At 46.8% G+C, this 21,669-nt stretch overlaps 1 protein-coding gene across 2 annotated transcripts; it reads right to left on the bottom strand.

The window, feature by feature from the left end:
- Positions 1-1,843: 1,843 nt before the first annotated feature.
- On the bottom strand, positions 1,844-20,192 carry gsg1l (gsg1-like). Of its 2 annotated transcripts, XR_006845734.1 has the most exons (6): positions 19,557-20,192; positions 13,836-13,883; positions 7,630-7,782; positions 4,678-4,789; positions 3,021-3,456; positions 1,844-2,069 (listed from the first exon to the last, which is right to left on the bottom strand). XR_006845734.1 is itself a non-coding variant. In XM_046416405.1 (5 exons), the coding sequence occupies exons 1-5, from the start codon at positions 19,891-19,893 to the stop codon at positions 3,090-3,092; spliced, it is 1,017 nt and encodes a 338-aa protein (XP_046272361.1). In that variant the 5' UTR covers positions 19,894-20,192; the 3' UTR covers positions 2,197-3,089. The 2 variants fall into 2 exon arrangements, 1 of the variants encoding a protein (XP_046272361.1); XM_046416405.1 differs by lacking the exon at positions 1,844-2,069 and having other exon boundaries at positions 2,197-3,456.
- Positions 20,193-21,669: the final 1,477 nt, after the last annotated feature.

Consider the following 21,669-nt stretch of genomic DNA (forward strand, 5'->3'; position numbering starts at 1 on the left):
AAAAGACAAGAAACCGGACGTGTCATACATAGATAAATATATGTAAGTAAATACATTCAAACAGAACCAGCATGTTTACATCTGCGTACAGAGGACTCACGACCCGCCACAAACCACCAGTTTACAGACAGGCAGCACGAAGATTTAGAACTTGTGTTTGGATTACGTCGACCTCCCCGTTACTACTGCAAGTCTCAGCCAATTTAATCCCTGCTGCTACAATCCACCACGCCTTACATAACACGCAGAGTATTTTCAGGAGGAGCGGCGCTCTGTAAGCATCCAGGAGAAGTTCTGTCCATCTCACAGCAGCATTTCTGACTCATGGCAAATTTAAATATCTAAAACGTCACAAGCGTCCCATACATCTGTGTTTGGTGAGATTAGTTTTAGTTTTTTAGTTTCCCTCGTCTTGCTGAAGAACACACACCAAACAAATCAAACATCTTTTAAATATTCACTTCGCAGACGGAAAGAAGCAATCATTGCAGTATCCGCTCAGCTCTGATCTACGGCCGTCAACTGCAAACGCAGCCGCTCAGTTTCAGCTTTCTCTTTTTGAAATCGGGACCACTGAGTTACTGTTAGGATTTATTTGCGTCCCCCGGAGAGCCACGTACAGTACATTCATGCAGTTAATTTTCAGAGAGGTCAGAGGTGAACGGTTCCCTGCAGCAGCTGGAGGTCCAGCAGCTTCCCCGAGGACACTGTGACGGTGCAGCACATCAACTCTCTGAGAAGACTGACCCTCTGACCTCTGGGTGATGGGGCCGTCACTCATGTGCTGAAAATGTGGAACCCACAGCCCTGCCAACAAGCAAATAATTCCACGAAACATGTTTTATGGACAGGAATAAAGTTTGCTACGTGAGTGAAATCCTTTATAATTGACTTTGTGCAGTAATAATTTATTTTAAGGGTGCATGTTGTCAATATTTGCCTGAAGCCCTTTCAATACAGCTGCATGTGAAAAGATCATTCATCCGCTGCTTCCTGAATCTATGGAGACATTAAAGACAATGAGCCTCATGCAAGAACCTTTTAGTATCCTAAACATTTCTTTATTCTGAGTACGTGTGTTGTTCAGCAAACTTCCTTAAGGGGACGGTCCACCCCAAATCGTGATCTTTTACTTAACCCAACTGCCTCTGTAGGTCACGTGACAGAGTCACCTGGCTATGTTATATATGTGCCATCCTATCAGGTCATATTGGCCAAAATCCTCACGCTAATTTAGTATTTTTTTTTAAGACATTTGTGACTGATAAGAATAGCGGACCATTTATGAGTCTTTCTTGTTTGTGTTCCAAACACAACAAAATTTGTTTCTTAAATCACTTTCACGTCCCACCAAAAGGCATCCTGGGAGATTTTTGACTATTAATAGCACAATCAGTTCTTGTGGATAGATTGATGCGATCACCACACACCGAAAATCAAAATGATCAAAATGCAGGAGAGAAAAATGCAAGCGAGCGAACATGAATGTGAACATGAGGAAGGAAATGCATTCAGCTCGCTTTGCTCGGCCTACAGGACGCACACGTTGCCTTTTGAGCCTGATGGCACGGCTGGTGGTTCTTGCCTGAGGCCCAGTGTGACAGTATTTCAAATGGTTAGCAACTGCAACTGAACTTTAATTTGAGTGATCAAACGCCAGAGAGACTAACCTGCTTAGCATTTTTCATGTGACCAAAAAAAAAAGCAGCTATTTTACAACTGACTATTGGCAACTGTTCAGAGCCACACTCATAAAGTGCCCTCAGAGGACAGTCTTTCACTCTTGTTGACCATCACAAAGCTGCAGAGGTCAGTTGATCTGTCAAACGTTTTGTGGTTGAAAAAGGAGCAGACACGTCGTTTTAATGAATTCTTAACATTAGTTTTCACATTCAGCACCAAAAGTGGAGCACAGCCTCAACATGACCTGTTTGAAAGTGCTATGTGTAGTGTTTTGTGTCTGAGTTTCCTGTCCTGAGGCCGAGCGTGTCCTTCCTCGTTCCCTGCTTCCCTGTCCCTTAATCCTTCTCTGTTTGCTTAGAGCCATTAACATCCAAAATGGATCCACACTGTGAAACAGGAAAATACTGTAAGTTCTGAAGTTCTTCTAACTGACATCCCATCTGAGCTGGTTTTCCTTCAGTCTCTCCTTCCTGTGATTTTCACTTTGTGTTCAAGATAAATGAGTGTCTCCTTCACAATCAGACAATTTAACTTACCAGCATACAAAAAAGAAAGTTTTTTCAGCATGACAACAAGCATAATAAACTGCTGGTTTCTTTCTTATCCAAAATCTAATATCATCTTTCTAACTTTTTATTTGTAATCTCCGCCATCTAAAAATACGTCTACACCAATAACACATTCCCTCTGTTACAAATAAAAATTTAATTCAGTAGTAATGACTCAGTTCAGTGGCCTAAGGGTTTGGCTGCGACAGCCTTTCATGGTCTTTTATGAACCGTAGCTTATGGTGGCTAATGATGAGCTAAAGTTAGCAAGGCTTACATTACTGAGTCAGCTTACTGACTTCATAATGGTCCTCTGTTTGTGCTGCTGTTATCTGTGGAAGCCTAATTCTGCCAGTGTGATGAAAACGTTTCGGTTCTTGATAAGGATTTCATTTTAATGACTTAGAGAGTCTGGCAGTACCGAGCTTCCGTAGTTATGCTACTCTTTAGCGTTTATCAGTATTTTGTAATTGCCCCAGTGGCCGCTGCCCAACAAAAACTACCCAGACTCATGTTAAAGTTTCAACAACAATGATACTGATGTTAAAATACCATACATAGCACCATGATATATGCTTTCTGTCCATGAGGAAACTTCATTCCGACCGTAAAGCCTGTTTCAGACACTTTATATTTTCATGTAATATATAAAGAACACATTCGTCTAATTTTATTAATTTCGTCGATGCCTCCTTCCTCTGTTCTTGTCAAGTTAATAATCTTCTACAAACAGAAAATAAGAGCTGCTGTGCTTTCGTGTTTGGTGGCAGAACCTGTGGCCAGTCAGACCTAAAGGAGCAGTTCGCCTCTTGTGGCCACGCCCCCATCCCACATGACCCTCCTGTTCCCGCGGACGGCTCAGCACTGCTCCTCCCCCAGCGAGTCTGTGTTCTCCCCCAGGTCTATGGAGGCCGACGTGGCTCTCATCTTGCCCCGTCCGGGACCTGGACCCGGGCCCGGTCCTGGACCGGGACCCGGTGCCCCGACGACGAGCCCAGCTCTGGCTCCGCTGTGGCCAGGGTAGACCTCCACAGTGCTGGAGATGGACTGGAGGGAGCGGTCCCGGAAGTAGTGGAAGGCCTCCTGGTCTAAGTAGTTCTGCTCCTCGCGCAGGCCCTGCTCAAACAGCTTGCGTTTGTGTCTGAACTCGATCACCGTCTTCGTGTAGGAGTTGAGGGTGGTGACGGAGGCGGCCATGCAGCAAGTGAAGGACCCCCAGGCCATGCTGGTTGGAGGGAGACACAGAGACATGTTGGTGATGAGAGGATGAGGATGGAGGGAATGAGTGGTCACGGTAAGTGACCAATCAGTGGAGGACAGACATCAGACAGAAGATATCATCCTCTGGACCAAAGTGTTGGGCAGGGACAGGACAGAATGACAGACACTTGGGAGGTACTCTGACAGGGAGGTGAGACCGGCCAGGTGGACACCACAGAGACAGGTGGACACCACAGAGACAGGAGACCAGAGAAAGCTGTGTGGTGACTGAATGTCTACTCTGAGCTGTTCAGCCTCGAGCTCTGCTGTGTTTAACTGATGTGCTGCTAACTGCGTCGCTGAGGGGAACAGGTGAGATATTAGGTGGCTGACAGTGAGGCTAACAATGTACAGAGTTAAGCAAAGATTCATAAAGAGGCTGAACCACTAAAAACCACAAAATGACTCAAAATGAAGGAAGTGATCCATCACTCTTTATCTCAGAAAACAGGAATCCACACTGCGGCGTAATTTGATGTTACTTGGTTCAAAGTCAGTCACAGCTATCAGTCACGTTTCCCTTCTGTTCCCAGCGCAGGAGTTGTAAACAAAATAAAATTACAATAATAAATCATAAAGCACCGACTCAATGAAACCCAACAAAACTTTTATTACAAGCACCAGTCGATGAAACTCAGCTTTCTGTGATGTGAATATGCTGCAGTTTGACTGATCGCCATCGATTTATTATGGCACTGATGGGTTTATCAGCTGTTGTCTTTTGGTGTGAATAAAGATTTTCCACTCTGTGGAGAATGAAATGTGTGTAGAATTGCCTCATTCATGAGAAACTCATGAGAAACCTTAAAACATAACAACATTGTTAGGAAATGAAGGGTAAAGCTGAAAAACTCTTTTAATTTGAAAGAGATACAGGAAGTGTTGATTTGTATTAACTGTGCAGCCCAGATACTTAATTGTTTATTGTTATTTTGTTGTTTCATCGTCATAGTTTATCTCATATTCTCTGTCCTTGATCCACACACGAGCAGAGTGAACTCAGACAGCAGCTGCAGCTGACACCTGCAGACAGCAGGGAAGGTCAAGGTGCGTCCTGTCTGGCTAATTATCCCCGAAACAACAACCCCGTCGCTCCGGGAACGCCGCCACACGCATCCAGCAGCATCCTGAGGAGACTCGAAAGGAGTGTGTGTGTGTGTGTGTGTGTGTGTGTGTGTGGACTGACCAGAAGGACCAGCCGTAGTCCCAGCTGTGGGGTCTCCAGTCTTCAGGACCCAGACTGACTGTGATCTGGAACACCTGAGTGTACATCATGTGGGCCACCATACCCAGAAGACCTGCAGTGCACACACACGCACACACACACACACACACACACACACTGTCATTAAGAGAGGCATTTTGTGAGGCACAAACAAACGATCTTCTGTGTGTTTATGACATATTTTTTGCTGGAGTTGACACATTTCCTCTGCGTCTTCAAGTCTGCTCAAACTGCTGCGGATCAGCACAAGTTTACATTATTTCATGTCAACCTAATCTCATCAGCCCAAGCAAATCTGCACCCACTTGTGCCTTTCACTTACTGTGTAAACAGTAAGTGAAATTCACTTCACTTCCAACAGAGTGACAGTGTGAGCTATTTTAAAATATAGTCTTTATTGAATATAATCTTTATTTAATCAGGCAGTCTCATTGGGATTAAGATGTTTTGTTCAGCAGAGGCCTGAGAACAAACAGCAGCAGAAACACAACACAACAACAAGTTCATAAAAACAACTGAAGGGAATGAAGACAAACCTCAGAGAGCAGAGCTTTAAAGTCTCGCTTTAAAGACTTTAGTTTGTGTAAGACCTGAACAGAGATCTGCCAACATAAGAAGGGATCCCTAAGGTTAAGTAGTTACGGGATCGTGTGCTGTGGTTTTAACATGAATGTAAAATAATGTATGGTGATGGAGATCCACCTGTCGTTGCTGTTGGATGATAATCTGACAGTAGAATTACAGTAAAATGCTGTTGTTTTTACATGATAATGTTGCTCCAGCATTTTGGTCTGGACTGAAGTATCACGTCAGCTTCTGGATGGAATAAAATGAAGTTTAGTATAGACACCCATGGTCCCCAGAGGATGGCTCAGCATGGCCTCCCTGTTCATATACCTCTGATTCTTCCTCTAAAAACCATCGGGGCAAACTAACAGCAAGGCCCTGAAAGCTCACATCCTCGCTGTGTTTTCCTGTTTTGACACAACAATACAAGATGAGCTGCCACAATAATAACCATCAACAAAACAACACTAAATCACATCACGTCAACGCAACCTCAGCGATGAATCAGTAACGATTATAATTAGCCATTATACAGCGCCAATTGATTTACATAGCCATTTATGAGGCATCCAATCAATTAGAGAAGGGACATAATCACTCATAAACACACAGTAAATCAAAGCCACAACGTAAACGAGTCAATGAGAGGAAATTAACACAGAGGTCAGACATCACAGCCTCCACCAGCCAGACAACACGGTGCTCTGACTGTCACGTGGACGCGTGTGGCGAGCTGCAGCCACGTGTCAGTGTTTGTAATCAGTCCTACTGCTGGTGTGTGTGTGTGTGTGTGTGTAAATAAGCCTCAGCTGCTCCAGATTTACAGTTCACCATAAAGAGAGCATCATTTCTCCCTGACCTTGACTTGCTGACAATGGAGACTTTGAGGAAATGTGTGTGTGTGTGTGTGTACATGTCTCATGCCGCGGTGTGTACAAAGTCCCTAATCTGCTCTGCTGTCTGCATGCACACTGTCACGGTCAGGTTTGTGCCTTTAGTGGTTTTCGTTGTGTTTTCCTGGATCCTGGATGTGGGCGTGGTCTCCTTCCTGCTCTCACCTGTCCTCCATCAGCCTCGTTAGTCCTGCTCTGTTCCCGGTGTTTTCCTCAGCCTATCAGCCCCTCTTCTTTCCTCATCTCCTTCCCCTCACCAGTGTGTCTCCACCCGTCTCTCCACCTGCACCTCATTGCCTCATTAGCTTAGTTTGTATTTTAGATTTAGTTCAGTTTCAGCTCTCGGTTTACCTTCTTCTGTGGTTTGTTTTGTTTTCAGTCTGTGTGTCTGCGGTCTCCTACATCTTTAATATCCCAAAATGTCCAAACCAACACACAGACAGCAGTTTGATGTTATCACATTTTGCCAATAATAATCTTAAGTTTATTAATCAAAGACACGCTTTCGGTTTCCCAGTCAGCCTCTGTTCTGTCAGGTACGCAGAGCGTCAGACAAAAGAAATGATGACCGTCCTCAGCGGCGTCTCTGTCTTCGAGACTTGGAGGGTATGGAGCAGCCACACTTTCAGAGGTGATGTAGCTTCACTTCTTCTTTTTTCTGCCTGTACTCTGTGAATTGGTGCTCCTTTTTCAGTCAATCCCGAATCTGGTGTCCAGCCCTATTTTTGTCTGATCTTCACCTACATTATATGTTGTATCATTAATCAGAACCTGCAAAGTCATATCAATGTTGTGGCAAATAAAGTCCAATATTTTCACTGTAGGGCAGTGAAAGGTAGCAGAAAACACAAATAGTAAAAGTAAAGTAAAAGTAAAGGACCTTATAACTGTCCTAAAGCACAGTACAGTACTTGAGTAAAAGCACTTGGTTACTTTCCGCCACCGTTCAGAACTGATTCCAATCAAATCTATCACTTACAAGTGCCATGAAGTACAGAATCACTGGTGTGGAAACAGAGGCCCGAGGAGGAGGAGGAGGAGGAGGAGGAGGTGAACAGTGTGCAGGGTGCACAGCCAACTTCTTGTGTAAGAGGTTTAACATGAGTTGGGAGAAAAATCCCTGGCATCCTACGCAGCGAAGGCTTCCAGGGGATAACCTCTGACCCCGGACGACCGCTCACAAATCTGCCTCAGTGGCTCTGCGCTCGCCGTTATTCTCAGAGCAGGGCTGAGTGCGTGTGCTGCATTCCATTAACACTTTGAATCATTATTCTTATTGCTGACTGTTTGACCGGATCTAACTGAGGTAAACGTACTGTTTCCCAAAGAAGACAGAAACATGTGCAGTTAGACGGTGAGGATCCACTAGCTGCTGAGGGGCAGTGAGAAGGGAGATCAATCATCTGAGAAGGTTTCAGGAAAACGGATTTGTGTTTCTGATTGACCATCCTACCGGACAGCACGGTGAAGACGGCGGCAAAGGCGTTGAGTTTGAGTCCGTCGATGACGTTGCTGGAGTGGAAAAGCTCGAGACACATGAGACTGAAGCCGACCACCAGCAGCAGGATGTAGAGCACCTCCGAGACCACCGACAGCCACAGCACGCCTGCAAACACAGCAAACACAGCTCATTTCCACACATCCTACAACACAAAAGGAGGCAGGCGTGAGAACAACAAGCTCAACCAACAGAAATCATCCTTAGGAAAAAGTTATCTGATGATTTGAGTTTCTTGAGCCAAGCACCAGGGGGTGATCCAGATGTTTGGTCCTGTAAATCTGAGACCCCTTCAGTGAGTTCTGGTTTTGAAAGAGTTAGGAACATTAAAGGTTCAGCTGCGTGGTGGAGATGAAGCTTAATTAGCTAATCCCACTAGCAAAGAGGAAGCTGCTGTTTATTCAAACATATTTAATTAGTAGGTGATTCGGGGGGGCGCAAAGTCACCAAAATGTCCATGTTGTTAACCCTCCATCCCACTCCATGCCCACATCCTCTCCAAGGTCACTTCGCAGCAGACCACACCCAGACGGCGCCCTGTCTGGTCCGGGACACGCAAACAATAAATTATTATTGTATTATGTATTATATAAATTATTGAGAATTATTACATTTTGATGGAGCGTTTCTGTTTTAACGTGCAGCTTCTCCGGCCTTTATGTTGCTAGCAGCACAGGAAAATCCCAGACCAACTGTACACCTTGTGAAGCAGGTCACATGATGCTCCTCAGCCAATCAAATGGGTGTATTCTGAAGGAACTTGAGTCAGACGAAGCCTTTTTGGCCGTTTTTCATGTGTTACTTTTCTTTGGAGAGGATCATTTTGACACAGTGTGATCATCTCTGCACGGTGCTGCACAGCAGGGATCGCTGCACTGTAAGATAACCACAATGTTCAGCTTGATGGCTTCATTTAAAATGTTCTCAAATGATAACCTTAAGTACGAGTCTGTCTGGGGCAGATGTTGTTATTCAGATGACACACGAAGGCTGCGCACATCAAACCGAATGCAGCAGTGACTTGTGGGATAGCTCTCCTCTTTTTCCCTTTAGCTCTGCTGCTTTCTCAGACATGCACACTGATGCAGAAGTTCACAAAGAGAAGTCGGGTTGAAAGAACTCCTGGACTCTGGAGGTCAGGGATACGACTTGTCAGACATCTGAGGCTTTTCCCACTCGATGCTGAGGGAGGGAAAATCCCCCGAGACCTGCTGACGAACCAGGAGGTGAAGTCTGCTGTGCTGCACACGAGTCGGAGTTTAGACTGAGAAAGCTAATTAAACACCTTTGACATACATGAAGATGGCCGACGCGTCTCCGCTTCCTCCCACTGCGAGTCAAAACATCCCTGATACGAGTGCTGCCATCTTGTTCTGCTGATGTCATATGGAGCCAGAGTCTGTGCAAAATTTCTTTACCTGTCCAGGACTTATTTCTCAGATTTTGTTTTACTGGTTTGTTGTGAAGTGGTTTCTTTTGCACTTTGGTGTTTCGTGCTTTATTTGCTCGTTCTCGTTTAAATGCACCACGTACAGCATTTGAACTGCTTTTGTTTATGACTTGTGCCTTGCAGTGTCGTCTTTTCTGATAAAAAGTCAGCGTTGACCTTCACTCCCGGTCCTTTCATGTGCAAAGAAGAATGTGGATATTAGATTTCCATTCTTGTTGTGTTGTGTTGTTGTCCTCCGGGCACAAACTGAGGCTGCGGATGTTGAATTGTTCCTCCATTTGTTCTGTCTTGGTTCATTCATGCAATGTTTGGTAACTCAGAGAAGCTCCAGATGAAACTTTGATGACTTTGGGATGATGATACGTCTCCTCTGCGGGCTGGATGTTGGCACTTAAAACTCGAAACAAGGTGAAATATTTGTTTCTGATTGGTCCACTGGAGGGAGGGCGTGTTTGATATCACCACCTGCTCGCTTGACAGATACCGATTGGGTCTTTATTGTGTCGGCAGAGCCCTCTGGTCGTGCAGAAAAAAAAATCCCATCAGAGCAGGGAGAGACATTATGCAAGATGATGAACAAGTTTTACAACCCGACTGTACTTCTTCACGCTCTGGATATGTGAACATTTTTAAAGCAGACAGGAGTTGTCATCCTGCAGCCGGAGCTGCCCTCGGGATCCACTCTCACCAGCAGAACTTTTCCTTCTTCCACGGCTATCCACATTTATAATTTCTAAAAGGCAGCAGCTGCTCTTGAATGGCTGAGGCTCACAACACAGCATTAAACAGGATTATCTGCTCTGCTACAGATGTAGATGAGTTGGAGGTCCGACCTCCAGACTCCAGGTTTCAATTCACACATCGATGAGTTTGGAGAAAGCTACGGGACCCCTGAGCAGCCAAAACTGATCACTAATTTTGTGTCACACTTCTCTCCAGGCGAGTCAAGGCAGCCTTATTTTTATACTTCTGTGTGCTGTTTTACGTAACACATTCAGTGTAATAGAATATAACGGTAGAATTCCTCTGCAAAGAAGAAAAAATCTGGTGCAGGGAGAAACTAAAAGCAATGAGACGACTTAGTGACTCGGATGTAAATTGGAATATTTTTAAAGAAAAATTTAGAAATTTACATCTAGAACACTTCACGTCAAATTTGGTTTCCCTAAGGGGAAATTCGTCTTGCAGCAAGAACACACAGAGACACAAGGACAGAAACAGGGAAATAAATCATCAGCTGCGTCAATGTGAGCATTTAAAGGTACAACCCGTAAGATCTGAGCAGAGTTTCCGTAATAATCCCCTGCATTTTGGTGTGAAACTGTTTGCAGTCAGTTGAGAACAGCATTTAGAATTTAAATGTTAAGGTGAATACTGTTTTCCAGCAGAAGACTCATATATACAGTCTCTCCTGTGAGACAATGAATGCAGCATGAAAACAGACTTTTTTGATGAACAGACGGACGGGCAAAGGAAGCAGCGACGGATCTGAAACAGGCAGAATCGTATATAAAATTGACACTGGAATGAAGTCACGAAGAGAAAAATGAAAACGCAGAAGCAGGAGAGAAGCGAGGACTGAGAGGGATTCTGCTCCGATCAGACGGTCACATGGAGAAACTACAGCCTGCAGCCAAAACCTTCAGCAGGACAGAACCACCTGCTGGTTTCTTTGTAGTCATGCTAATGGCTCTGTGGCTGTAGGGATGGTCTGTCAGTCAGTCACTCGGGCTGTCAGTCAGTCGGTCTGTCTGTCAGTCTGTCGGTCTGTCAGTCAGTCAGTCAGTCGGGCTGTCAGTCAGTCGGTCTGTCAGTCTGTCGGTCTGTCAGTCAGTCAGTCAGTCGGTCTGTCTGTCAGTCAGTCAGTCAGTCTGTCAGTCTGTCTGTCAGTCAGTCGGTCTGTCAGTCAGTCAGTTTGAACTCAACATTCTCTTTGTGAACTCTCCCACTCTGCTTCCTCTTCTTCATCAGCTGGCGGCAGACGTTTTGTCAGTTAAAACAAACCAGGCTTTGGCACAGTTTTTATCAGCACATCATGTTCGTTCGGCTCCTCCACCCTGTTGAACTCCATCATATCGAGTGCCCAGTTTGAGCTCATCAGAGTCAACTCCTCATCACACCCAGCCGTCCAGCAGCAGCAGCAGCAGCATCAGTGTCCGGGCTCCGTCAGGTAGGGTTCTTAAAGCCACAGCTTCATCGTGAATATCAGTCCACTGACTGTCGAGACGTCTTCGGCCTGAACACTCTCTGCTTCCTGGTTAGCTGCAGCTTTCATTTCCGGCCAGTTTGTGGAAATTTGGCTGTAAGGGAAACTCACAAAAATAATTTTCTCGCCCGTTCCTGTCTCACTGAATATGTATCAGCAGATGCAGAAGAGAGCGAGGCTTCATTAAACTGAAGACGGTAAATAAAACAGACTGGGATTCAACCAGCAGGCCTGATAACAGGAAGGAAGGAGCTCATCAGACCAAGACTCGTCTCAAATAATTACATCTTTAATTACTTTGTGGTGTGTGTGTTTCCGTACATGTGTCAGTGGGTGGATGACGTTGACTGGTTGTGCTGGTTCTACATTTTTGACACCGTCTTTCAGGGTGCAGATTTAATAAGATTCAGACCCGCGAGGAGCCTGAGATGAACTGACTTACTGCTGCTTTCAGGATAAAAACGGGAACAAGACCAAGCGTTTTAATGCACTGAGATCATTTTAGCTAATGATTTATGTCAACACATCTTTATATTTCAATTAATTTTGAAGTTTAAAAAAGCGTCTGCGTGTCTGCAGTCGTAACACCTTCAGGTGCTGAGTGTACAGCTCGTCGTGGTGCCTTCAGGTGATGCAGGTGTTCTGACGCTCTGTAGCTGACAGTGAAGAAGTTACTGGGAAATAAATGAATGAAAAGGTGACATGTAGCAACGTGGTGAATTTGACTTGTGTTTCTACAACCTCAGGTGTGACCCTGACCTCTTCGTGTTTTCTCTGATTAAACTCAGTTGTTTTTTGGGTTTTCATTAAGAGCTGACTGAGGAGCAGCTGTGTGTTATAAAACTCAGCAGTGAGCGTGTCGGGCTCAAACGAAGGCCGATTAACATATCGTCTCCTTGTGTGAGCAGCAAGGTCGTCCCGCTCGGCGCATCGTATCCTCCACGGCGGCTCCCAGCGCTCCTGCTCTCCTTCCAGATGGCACTAACAGATGAAACCATCGCAGCACCTTCATTATTAACTACCTGCTCTGCATGAGACGGCGAATTAGAGGCTACGCCCACGTGCACCAAAGAATTCTCTTTCTTCTGGACGCTCAGATATTCCTTTGATCAGCTGCAGGATACAAACACCATTAGAACCAGGCTGCGCTGCAGGAGGAAGCTGGAGGTTACGGGGGTATTCCCTCGTCACCCAGCAGCTGAGACGTGCAGAGAGAAGATGTCACTTTTCTCCTTCATGACCAAACCAGAGGCAGGACTGAAGCGCAAAGCAGGTGTCAAGTCCAGTAAGGCTAAGAGTCCCCGTGTTGCTCTGATCAGGTGAGCCTTTCTCTGCTCTCTTCACTACATCTCTGGTGATTTTCCTTTGAAAAGTTTAGAAAATGGGCTTAAAATCTGCTCAGATTTTGGATGTGAAGGCATCATCCTCATTTATGTCAGGGTGCAGTTTAGAATAACTTCCATAAATCAAAAGTGACAGCACGCCAGAGGAAAAAAACGGAGCTAGTTTCATATGAATTAATTCGTGCCAATTTTCTTCTCCTGCCTCCTCCATCAAAATAATCACAGTGAAGGCCTCAGGATGCTTCAGATGAACTGAGAGGTTTTCACAGAGGGAGGCAGGATAAAGACATGATTAAAGAGAACTGTTCCACAGGTTTGGGGGAATCTGACACTTTCTCAGAGTCAGAAACTGATAAATGCCTAAATAAACAGCAGCATTAAGCGAGTACACAACCATCTGCATCTGTGCTTTTACTTTGAAACTCTGAGTACATTTAGCTGATAATTCATCCACTTGTACTGCAGTAAAGTTATGAATGCAGGACTTTTACTTGTACTGAAGTGAAATGAAGATTCCACCGCAGATGAGACCGAACTTTAACCACACTGATCAGCTGACCTCTGCAGTTCTGATGTCCTGCCAGTAGGGGGCAGTCACACGCATTTTGCAGTTTAATTTGCAGAACTTGTTGCTAAGATGATCCTGACGGCTGTGACAGCTCTGTACTCTGCGTTTGCAGTGTGTTGATTTGTTGACAGATTCTTCTCTTGTCCTCGCGTCTGGTCCTGGCTGCTCGTGACCATCTGATGGCTGTCAGACCGACTCACTGCCGGCTCCAGCCTTTGGACTTCTGCCACCTGCCGGCTTAAGTCTGCCTTTGTTTGTTTGCCGTTTGGTTGTTTGTTTGTGTCTTCTTGTCTCCTGGCTGTTTTGTAGCACAGACATGAATTTTCATGTTAACCCTTTCATGAGTTTTCTGACTCTGACTCAACTTTGTGGCGTCAGAGATCACGTTTTCTCCTCTACGGGAAAATGTGTCTGAACAGTGTGACACACACACACACGGAAACACGCTTGTGTGAACTCCTGGCAAACACAGACAGAGTTCAGAAAAAAGACGTGTGTGTTTTTGCTGTATTTTCCGTGGTTTTCCCTGAGCCTGACGAACAGGTGTACAGCAGCGAGTGGCGGCGGCGAGGCCTAATGACGGTCATTACTCACCTCTCTCCGACGCCGGGGCGAGATCAATGAAGCTCCGACACTTCTCACCTGAGCGAGGGGAGAGAGGGGAGGGCGGGGGAGATGAAGTGGGAGGGGTAGAGAGGGATAGAAAGAGGAAAAGAGGTGAGGAACACAAGGTGAAAATGAGCTGGGAATGAAGCAGAGGACGGGATTGAGAAGAGGGAGAGAGAGAGGAGAGAAGAGACGTGCAGGCAGAGAGGAAGACATCATTAAGGAGAAGAAGAAAAGGATGAAGGGATGGAAATTAATGCACAGGGTGGGGAGGGGAGGACAAGACGAGCGTTAGTGTCGGAGTGTCAGAAAAGCTAATAACGCATGAGGCTGACAAACAGCGGCTGCCTGACTAAACGGGGATTAAAGCAGGCTGCAGTACTCAGTAAGTTTACCTGAGTAAGAGAAGAAATACTGCAATACAAAAACACAAACCAGAATTCCCACATGTAGTAGACTGATAGAACTCGGTCCTGATATGCAGCATACTCACCAGCTGCACCTAACAGTGAGTTTATGGCATTTTTCTCACACGGCAGTACATCACTCATAGGAAGTGCAGGATCTCCATTAGAGAGTTGATCAGAACTCTGCAGGTCGCAGCTCGGCAGCCACAACACCAGCCATAACTCAGCCTGTGCGGCATCGCAGGCAGCCAGCAGGCCCATCCATAACCAGCCTGAACACCCTCACACACACACACACACACTGACTGTTTCAGAGGATCACAGCAGATACTGTTCCTGCTCATTCACACACTCCCGGCGGAGGCTGCCATGCAAGGTGCTCAGTGTGGAAGAACTTGACTGGCCCACACAGAGCCCTGACCTCAACCCCATCCAACACCTTTGGGATGAACTGGAACGGAGATTGTGAGCCAGGCCTTTTGGTCCAACATCAGTGTGTGACCTCACAAATGCTCTACTGCATGAATGGGCACAAATTCCCACAGAAACACTCCAACATGTTGTGGAAAGCCTTCACAGAAGAGTGGAAGCTGTTAGAGCTGCAGAGCTGTCTGTGTGTTTACAATGAGACGTCATTAAAGTCCCTGTTGGTGTGCTGGGCAACTGTCCCAATACTTTTGTCTATATAGTGTATCTAGATGGATAACCAGCACGACAGGGAAAAGGGAACGTATGTACTTTTGTTTTTGGGGTGAACTGTTCCTTTAAATGCTCTGCAGTCACTTTATGTGCTGTCCAGCCTCAGAGGGCATGTCAGTCGACTGATGAAACACACCACCTGTCACATCACATGTGCCCTCCGGCTCCCTCGGTGAGTTTCCTTCCCCTGGAGATGAACTGACCCCCTCACCCTCCTGCTCTGCTGTCTGTTGCTCCCTCATCAACATCTCCTTAGCAACAGACGCAGGCTTTCGGCGCCACGTTTACAGGTTGCTTGTTGCCTTGCTGCTGTTTCCGTCCTGCCCGTCAGCCGATCACCTTTAACCATCTGCTCGGTCCGAAATCCTCCTGAAGCTGCCCGTTAAACTTAAGTGAAAATTAGAAATGATAAAATGATAACATTCTCTGTGCCTTTATTGTAATAAATGCAGTTTGACAGCCGCTGCAGTGAAGCTGCTCGGTGTGGATGGTAGAATTCATGTTTTCGGAGGTTAAGTCCGGAGGGGAGTGAGACGGATGAACGTGTACACAACTTGGTGAGCTGCAGTGAAAATGTGCCGCAGCCAAAAGGCGAGCAGCACGGCGCCTGATTAGGACATGAATCTAAAATGTAATTAAAGAGTGAGCGGGCTCGTCTGTGACCTGATGACAGCACTAACTAACGGCACCATCAGTATTCCTACGCCTTCACACGGCGCTCCTCTGAAATGTCACTTCACCTCAAAAATCCCAGCGTGTAACAGAATCAGTTCAGGTGGTTTAAAAATCCTTTTTCTTGTATTTTTAGTTCGCAGTCCCAACTCTCACTTTCACCCCCCTCATTCATTATGCCGTCGCCCTGCAGCCGGCAGCTCTGCGGTCTGTTTAATCAGTGATCCCGTGTCATTCGGGGCTAATTGCAGCTGTAATGAGTATGAATGGTTTTGTGAAAGTGCGGCTAACACTTTAACAGCAGTGACTGTGTGGAGAGAGAAGAAGAAAAGGTGTCTGCCTCCTTTCCTCAGTGTTGGTCTCCACGTGGCTTCTGGGTTTTTGTTTGCTGCTCCTCGTCTTTCCTGTTTTTGCACTTTGGGGTTTTTCCGCCTGCTCCTTCTGGATGTTGTTTGTCTGTTTTGGACAGCTGTTCCTGTTTGACCAGCCGCTCAGACACTCATGGGTTTCCTCACAGTAAGGTAAACATGAGTCCTCACATTCTGCTGCTGCACCTACCAAACGAAAGCCGTGCAGTCAGTGTAAACCACGCGAAGTGGAAAACCTCGAGCCAGCAGGAGCAGACTGATGACTTTTCCTCTGAGGACTCAGGCTTCAGATTATCAGGTTGACACAGCAGTTACCGCAAAGTATGTTTCAGGGAGCTAAACGTCTGCAGAAAGTCCACTCGGTGACTGTGACGAGTTTAATGAAAGCTCAGTTTGAGGGAAAAGTGAACTTTGTGCTAAAGTTTTTGTCGGCGCAACAGAATCGAGCGGAGCTGCTTGAGTCAGTCGTGCCAAAGCGTCGTGAGGTAATGAAGTCCGTAAGCCTCACTGAGGGGATCGTGACGGCGTGACTGTGACTTTAACCTTCACCTGCCCAGGTGGCCTGGTCGTTCTCCGCACACAGGGACGGCAGCAGGACGAAAGACTGGCGGATTTAACATCACAATCGGACGAATCGCGGTGGTCACGTCGTCCTGTGAAGTTCTCTGAAGGAGGCGAGTTGTGAAGCAGGTTTCAGTCAAACGGACGAACAGCAGCAGTGAAGCTGCATGACATCAGTCCGCCTGAGCAGCCCTCAGGAACTCGGAGCCTGAAACAAGCTGAGCACTCAAACTGCGACCATCATTTTGTGCCCGCCGTCCATCAGACTCCCTTCGTTTTCAGGCTTCTGTCCCCACATGTCCTCTTCATCTTCAGGAGAAGCTGGCTATTAAGTAAACAGAAAATATCAGAAAATATGTCCCCGTTCAGCAGGGGCTGTCCAGGGATGTTTGATGGTGATAATAAAGTTAAATTATACAGTACTTTTCACAACGACAATAAGAAGTGTGTCAGTGAGACATTCTGAGCCTTAATAATTGGTTCTCTTATTCAGAGTCCACGAGTAAACAGGAAGAGAAACACTTTTGTGTTCCCTTACAAAGCATTTTATTCTTTCTGTCTGTTTTCTCCCTGAGGATGAGCCTGAACTCCTTGTTCTTCATGTTTCTCTTCTGGTTTCCCTGGAGGTGAGGATGTCGTGGCTTTACAGAGTCCTGCGAGTTCACGACTCCATCCAACATTTTGTTCCAGTGCAACAAGAACTTTGAGTTTCATGTCGCAGAGGAGAAACATGCAGACGAGCTGAGTGGAGACCCAAAGCATCTGGACTTCGTATCCTGTCTCATCTAAATGAGTGTTTACTTTGTTAGTAATTAACAAAAAACGCAATCTGTTTAATATCTTCAAGCAAGAGGTATTTTAAACAGAAACTGTAAAATTATCTGAAGCAAATGTGCTGTGTCTGAACTTCATTAAACCATGAGCTGATGCAGGAGGCCTGACCAACCTACCAGTCCACTATATGGACAATAGTATCCAGACACCCCTTTATGGGCCTCCTCCTCAGGCTTTGTTCTCGGCCCCTGACTTCCAGTGAAGGGAAATCTTAATGCTTCAGCACACCAAGACATTTTGGACAATGCTATGCTTCCAACTTTGTGGCAACAGTTTGTTGAAGGCCCTTTTCTATTCCAGCATGACTGTGCCCCAGTGCACAAAGCAAAGCTCCATAAAGACATGGTTGGATGGGTTTGGTGTGGAAGAACTTGACTGGCCCACACAGAGCCCTGACCTCAACCCCATCCAACACCTTTGGGATGAACTGGAACGGAGATTGTGAGCCAGGCCTTTTGGTCCAACATCAGTGTGTGACCTCACAAATGCTCTACTGCATGAATGGGCACAAATTCCCACAGAAACACTCCAACATGTTGTGGAAAGCCTTCACAGAAGAGTGGAAGCTGTTAGAGCTGCAAAGCTGTCTGTGTGTTTACAATGAGACGTCATTAAAGTCCCTGTTGGTGTGATGGGCAGCTGTCCCAATACTTTTGTCTATATATAAAATGTATATCTGAAAACTGAACACGTCATACTTTTTGCTCATATTGTGTTGATCGGACAGGTCGGACAGACAAACCTCCAGAGACGGAGGTGAATTACGAGGAGGGAGTCACAATGTAAAATGTTTATTAACTTTTTTAATCAAAATTGTCTTCATCCTTCCGGGCCAGAAACACCAACAGCAGTAAAAGCCGCCACCGTCTGTACAATATGGAACAAATATTCGTTTGTGTGGGATGATATCGTGTGAGAAAGATGAAGTGACCTGATGCAGTAACAGACGTGTCTGACGTGTAAATCACGTATTGATTTGATTTGAACAGAAACACTCAGCCAACCACAAATCGATTTTATCTGCTCTTGAACCCCGTGAACGAGCTGCTGTCACCGAACTGGTACTGCTGTAACATCTGAGAGGGTTTCACGTTTTAAACCAGAACAACCTGGAAATCAGGGTCATCATCAGCCTTCGTACCCCAGTCAGGTGCATGACGTCACGAGCTGGATCATTCAAAACATTAAACCAAAAAACCAGTCGGAGGATCTTTGTCAGCCGAGTCACAGCAGCGTGAGAAGGAGGTGGACTCTGAGCAGACGCCCACGCGGATCTGAGGAGGACCAGTCAAACCCGTGAACACACCTGAGACCTGACCTGACAGGTGACCTGCTGTAACCCTCTGCAGGTTTCAGTCAGAGAGCCACAAAACACACACACTTTTCTAACCGTTTGGCAGAAGTAAAAGTGCAGTTAACCAACAGTCCCTGCGGCGGTTTTCACGTTCATTACAGCCAGTCTTTACGATTCATCGACACAAATAAAGATGGCTGACGTGTCTCCACTTCCTCCCACTGCACAAAGGTGAAGCCAAACATGCCGAGCTCGGCCATCTTGTTCTAGTGACGTTTCTTGATGAATCAATTGATTGTTTGGTCTATAAAATGTGAGCCCAACAGCCCGAAACCCAAAAATATCTGGTTTATTATAAAGTAAGGCACAGAAGAGCAGCAAATCCTCACATTTGAGAAGCTGAAACCACAAAGTCTTTGGTGACAAATGACTTTAAAGATTATCAGAATAACTGCCGTTCAATTCATTTTATGACCATTAACTGATCGATTAATCGTCTCAGCAGTGTCGTTTCCGTTCATTTGCCTGCTGGGCACTTTGTAGTAATGTACTCCAGTCACCTTGAACGCATCACAGCAGCCTTTAAAGCCCGCCTGAAAACGTTAACCAGACTTGCTGAAACAAATAGAAAGACTTTTCGTTAAAAGTATCGTTTCACTGATCGATTTTACGCACGAAGATTTCGCTTTTGTCCGTGTGTGAAGTGTGGCTCTGAACCGTGACGTCAATTTATTCTGAGGTCTAAAAACTAAACTTGTGAAAAAACAAAATGACTCATCAAACAGCTTCGTTAAGTCTGAGCTTTGCTTTTTGGAAGAACTTCCTGCCTCTAACTGCCCCGCGAGGACTGAGCTCGCACCGGACGGATGCCCACCTGCCTCGTGGATGTTCTCCTCGCAGGAGTACCAGATGCCGGTGTGGAAGCGGCGGAAGAGGAAGCGGTCGTCCCCGGTCTCCCAGCTGTAGTGCACCTTGTTCTGGTCCGTCTCGTTCACGCCGTAGTCGATGCAGTTGTGGCGCCGCTGCTTGCTGCAGTTGGGCTTGGGGACGCGCTGGGTGCCCTCGCACCAGTACGTGGTGATGAAGGCGGTGGTGGAGAAGAACAGGGCCACCAGGTTCAGACCCACGGACAGCAGCGCGCGGCATTTCCGCGTCGTCTTCATGATCTCAGTGCGAAATGCCGCGTCCCCGCAGGCGGCGAGAAAGTTCATCCACGACTGGAGAGACAGGAGGCGGTCAGAGGAGGAGGAGGAGGAGAGCCATGGCGCGGCAAGACGCACAGAGAAATTACGCGCCTCTCTCTGCCTGCCTTCTCCTCTGTGCGTCAGTGCGTCCCCGGAGCGGAGAGAAGTGACAGGTGGTCCGGACTCTCCGACAGGAGACAGGAAACCCAGAATCAGAATTACAGTCTTCCATCCACTCCAGCATCACATCCGCTGTCAGCAGGCTTCATCCCGTCACTGTGAGGGAGCAGGACGCTCACTGAAGACACCGAGAGCGGAGTCCCTCTCTGTCCCTCCCTCCTCCTCCTGTCCCCTGTCTCTCTCTCTCTCTCTCTGTCTTTCCTTCTCTCTCTCTCTCTCTCCCTCCCTTTCTCTCCTTCTCTCTCTACCCTTCTCTCTCTCTCACTCTCTCTCTCTCCCCCCCTCTCGCTCTCTCTCTCTCTCCCTCCCTTTCTCTCCTTCTCTCTCTACCCTTCTCCTTCTCTCTCTCTCTCTCTCTCTCTCTCTCTCTCTCTCTCTCTCCCTCCCTTTCTCTCCTTCTCTCTCTACCCTTCTCCTTCTCTCTCTCTCTCTCTCTCTCTCTCTCTCTCTCTCTCTCCCTCCCTTTCTCTCCTTCTCTCTCTCCCTCCCTCTCTCTCTCTCTCCCTCCCTCTCGCTCTCTCTCTCTCTCTCCCTCCCTTTCTCTCCTTCTCTCTCTACCCTTCTCCTTCTCCCTCTCTCACTCTCTCTCTCTCTCCCTCTCTCCCCCTCCCTCTCTCCCTCTCGCTCTCTCTCTCTCTCCCTCCCTTTCTCTCCTTCTCTCTCTACCCTTCTCCTTCTCTCTCTCTCTCTCTCCCCCCCCCCCTCTCGTGTGTCATCCCCGTCACTATTAGAAACATGGAGGCCCAGAGCTTGTTTTAACAGATGAAAATGTCAACAAATCAAAGGACTGGCGACAGGATCTCGTGATAAATTTGTTGAAATGTTCAGAGAAGCTCATCTCTGGCTGCTGTTCGTCCTCCTCCAGAGACACACCTGCGCTGTCTTTTCAGGGGCCTTTCAACCGGCCGGGAGACCCGGCAGCTTGTAAAACCTCCTCCCTGCAGGAGAAAAGCTGCAGAGCATCGGGGTCCAAACCTTTAAGTCAAGTCGAGTCAGTTTTATTCATGCAGCCCCAAATCACAGATCACAAGCCGCCGAGGGACGACCCCAAAGTTCTTCTTACTGATGTCCTGAGCTGCAGAACCTGTCAGTTTACTAACCAAAGGCCTTGATGAATGCTGCTTTTTGATGATAACGGGGAGCTTTTCTTTGGCACAGCAGAGAAGTTATGGTTTTGTTTTCAGACTGTGATAAAGATGGCAGCCATCACCGGACACTTTGATGACTGTTGCTGCACTGCTTCAGCCCGGTCCTACAGGGACGTTACTACAGTGTGAAGTCTGTGTTCGGATGAGTCTCCCACAGAATGAGGATGAGAGACCCCTCCCAGTCCACCAGAGCCGTGGATCTGTTCTCACCGAACGCACCTCTGTGGTATTTGTTTTTCCAGGTGTGATGCGCTTGATGAATATGCAGAAACCGTCGGGCCCTCGAATCGATCGGCCCGCGGGGAGCTCACATCTCCAGGCCTGAAAATGACCAGCGACAAGGCCGAGCCGCCCACCGCACCGATCCATCACCTCACACTTTATGGCTTCCACCTCCGGATCAATACAGCCTGCCTCAGAGTGTGTGTGTGTGTGTGTGTGTCAGCTCACTCTGATTCACAGTGACAAAGTACTT

The sequence above is a fragment of the Scatophagus argus genome, chromosome 16, assembly GCF_020382885.2.
Source record: "Scatophagus argus isolate fScaArg1 chromosome 16, fScaArg1.pri, whole genome shotgun sequence".
Lineage (NCBI taxonomy): Eukaryota > Metazoa > Chordata > Actinopteri > Scatophagidae > Scatophagus > Scatophagus argus.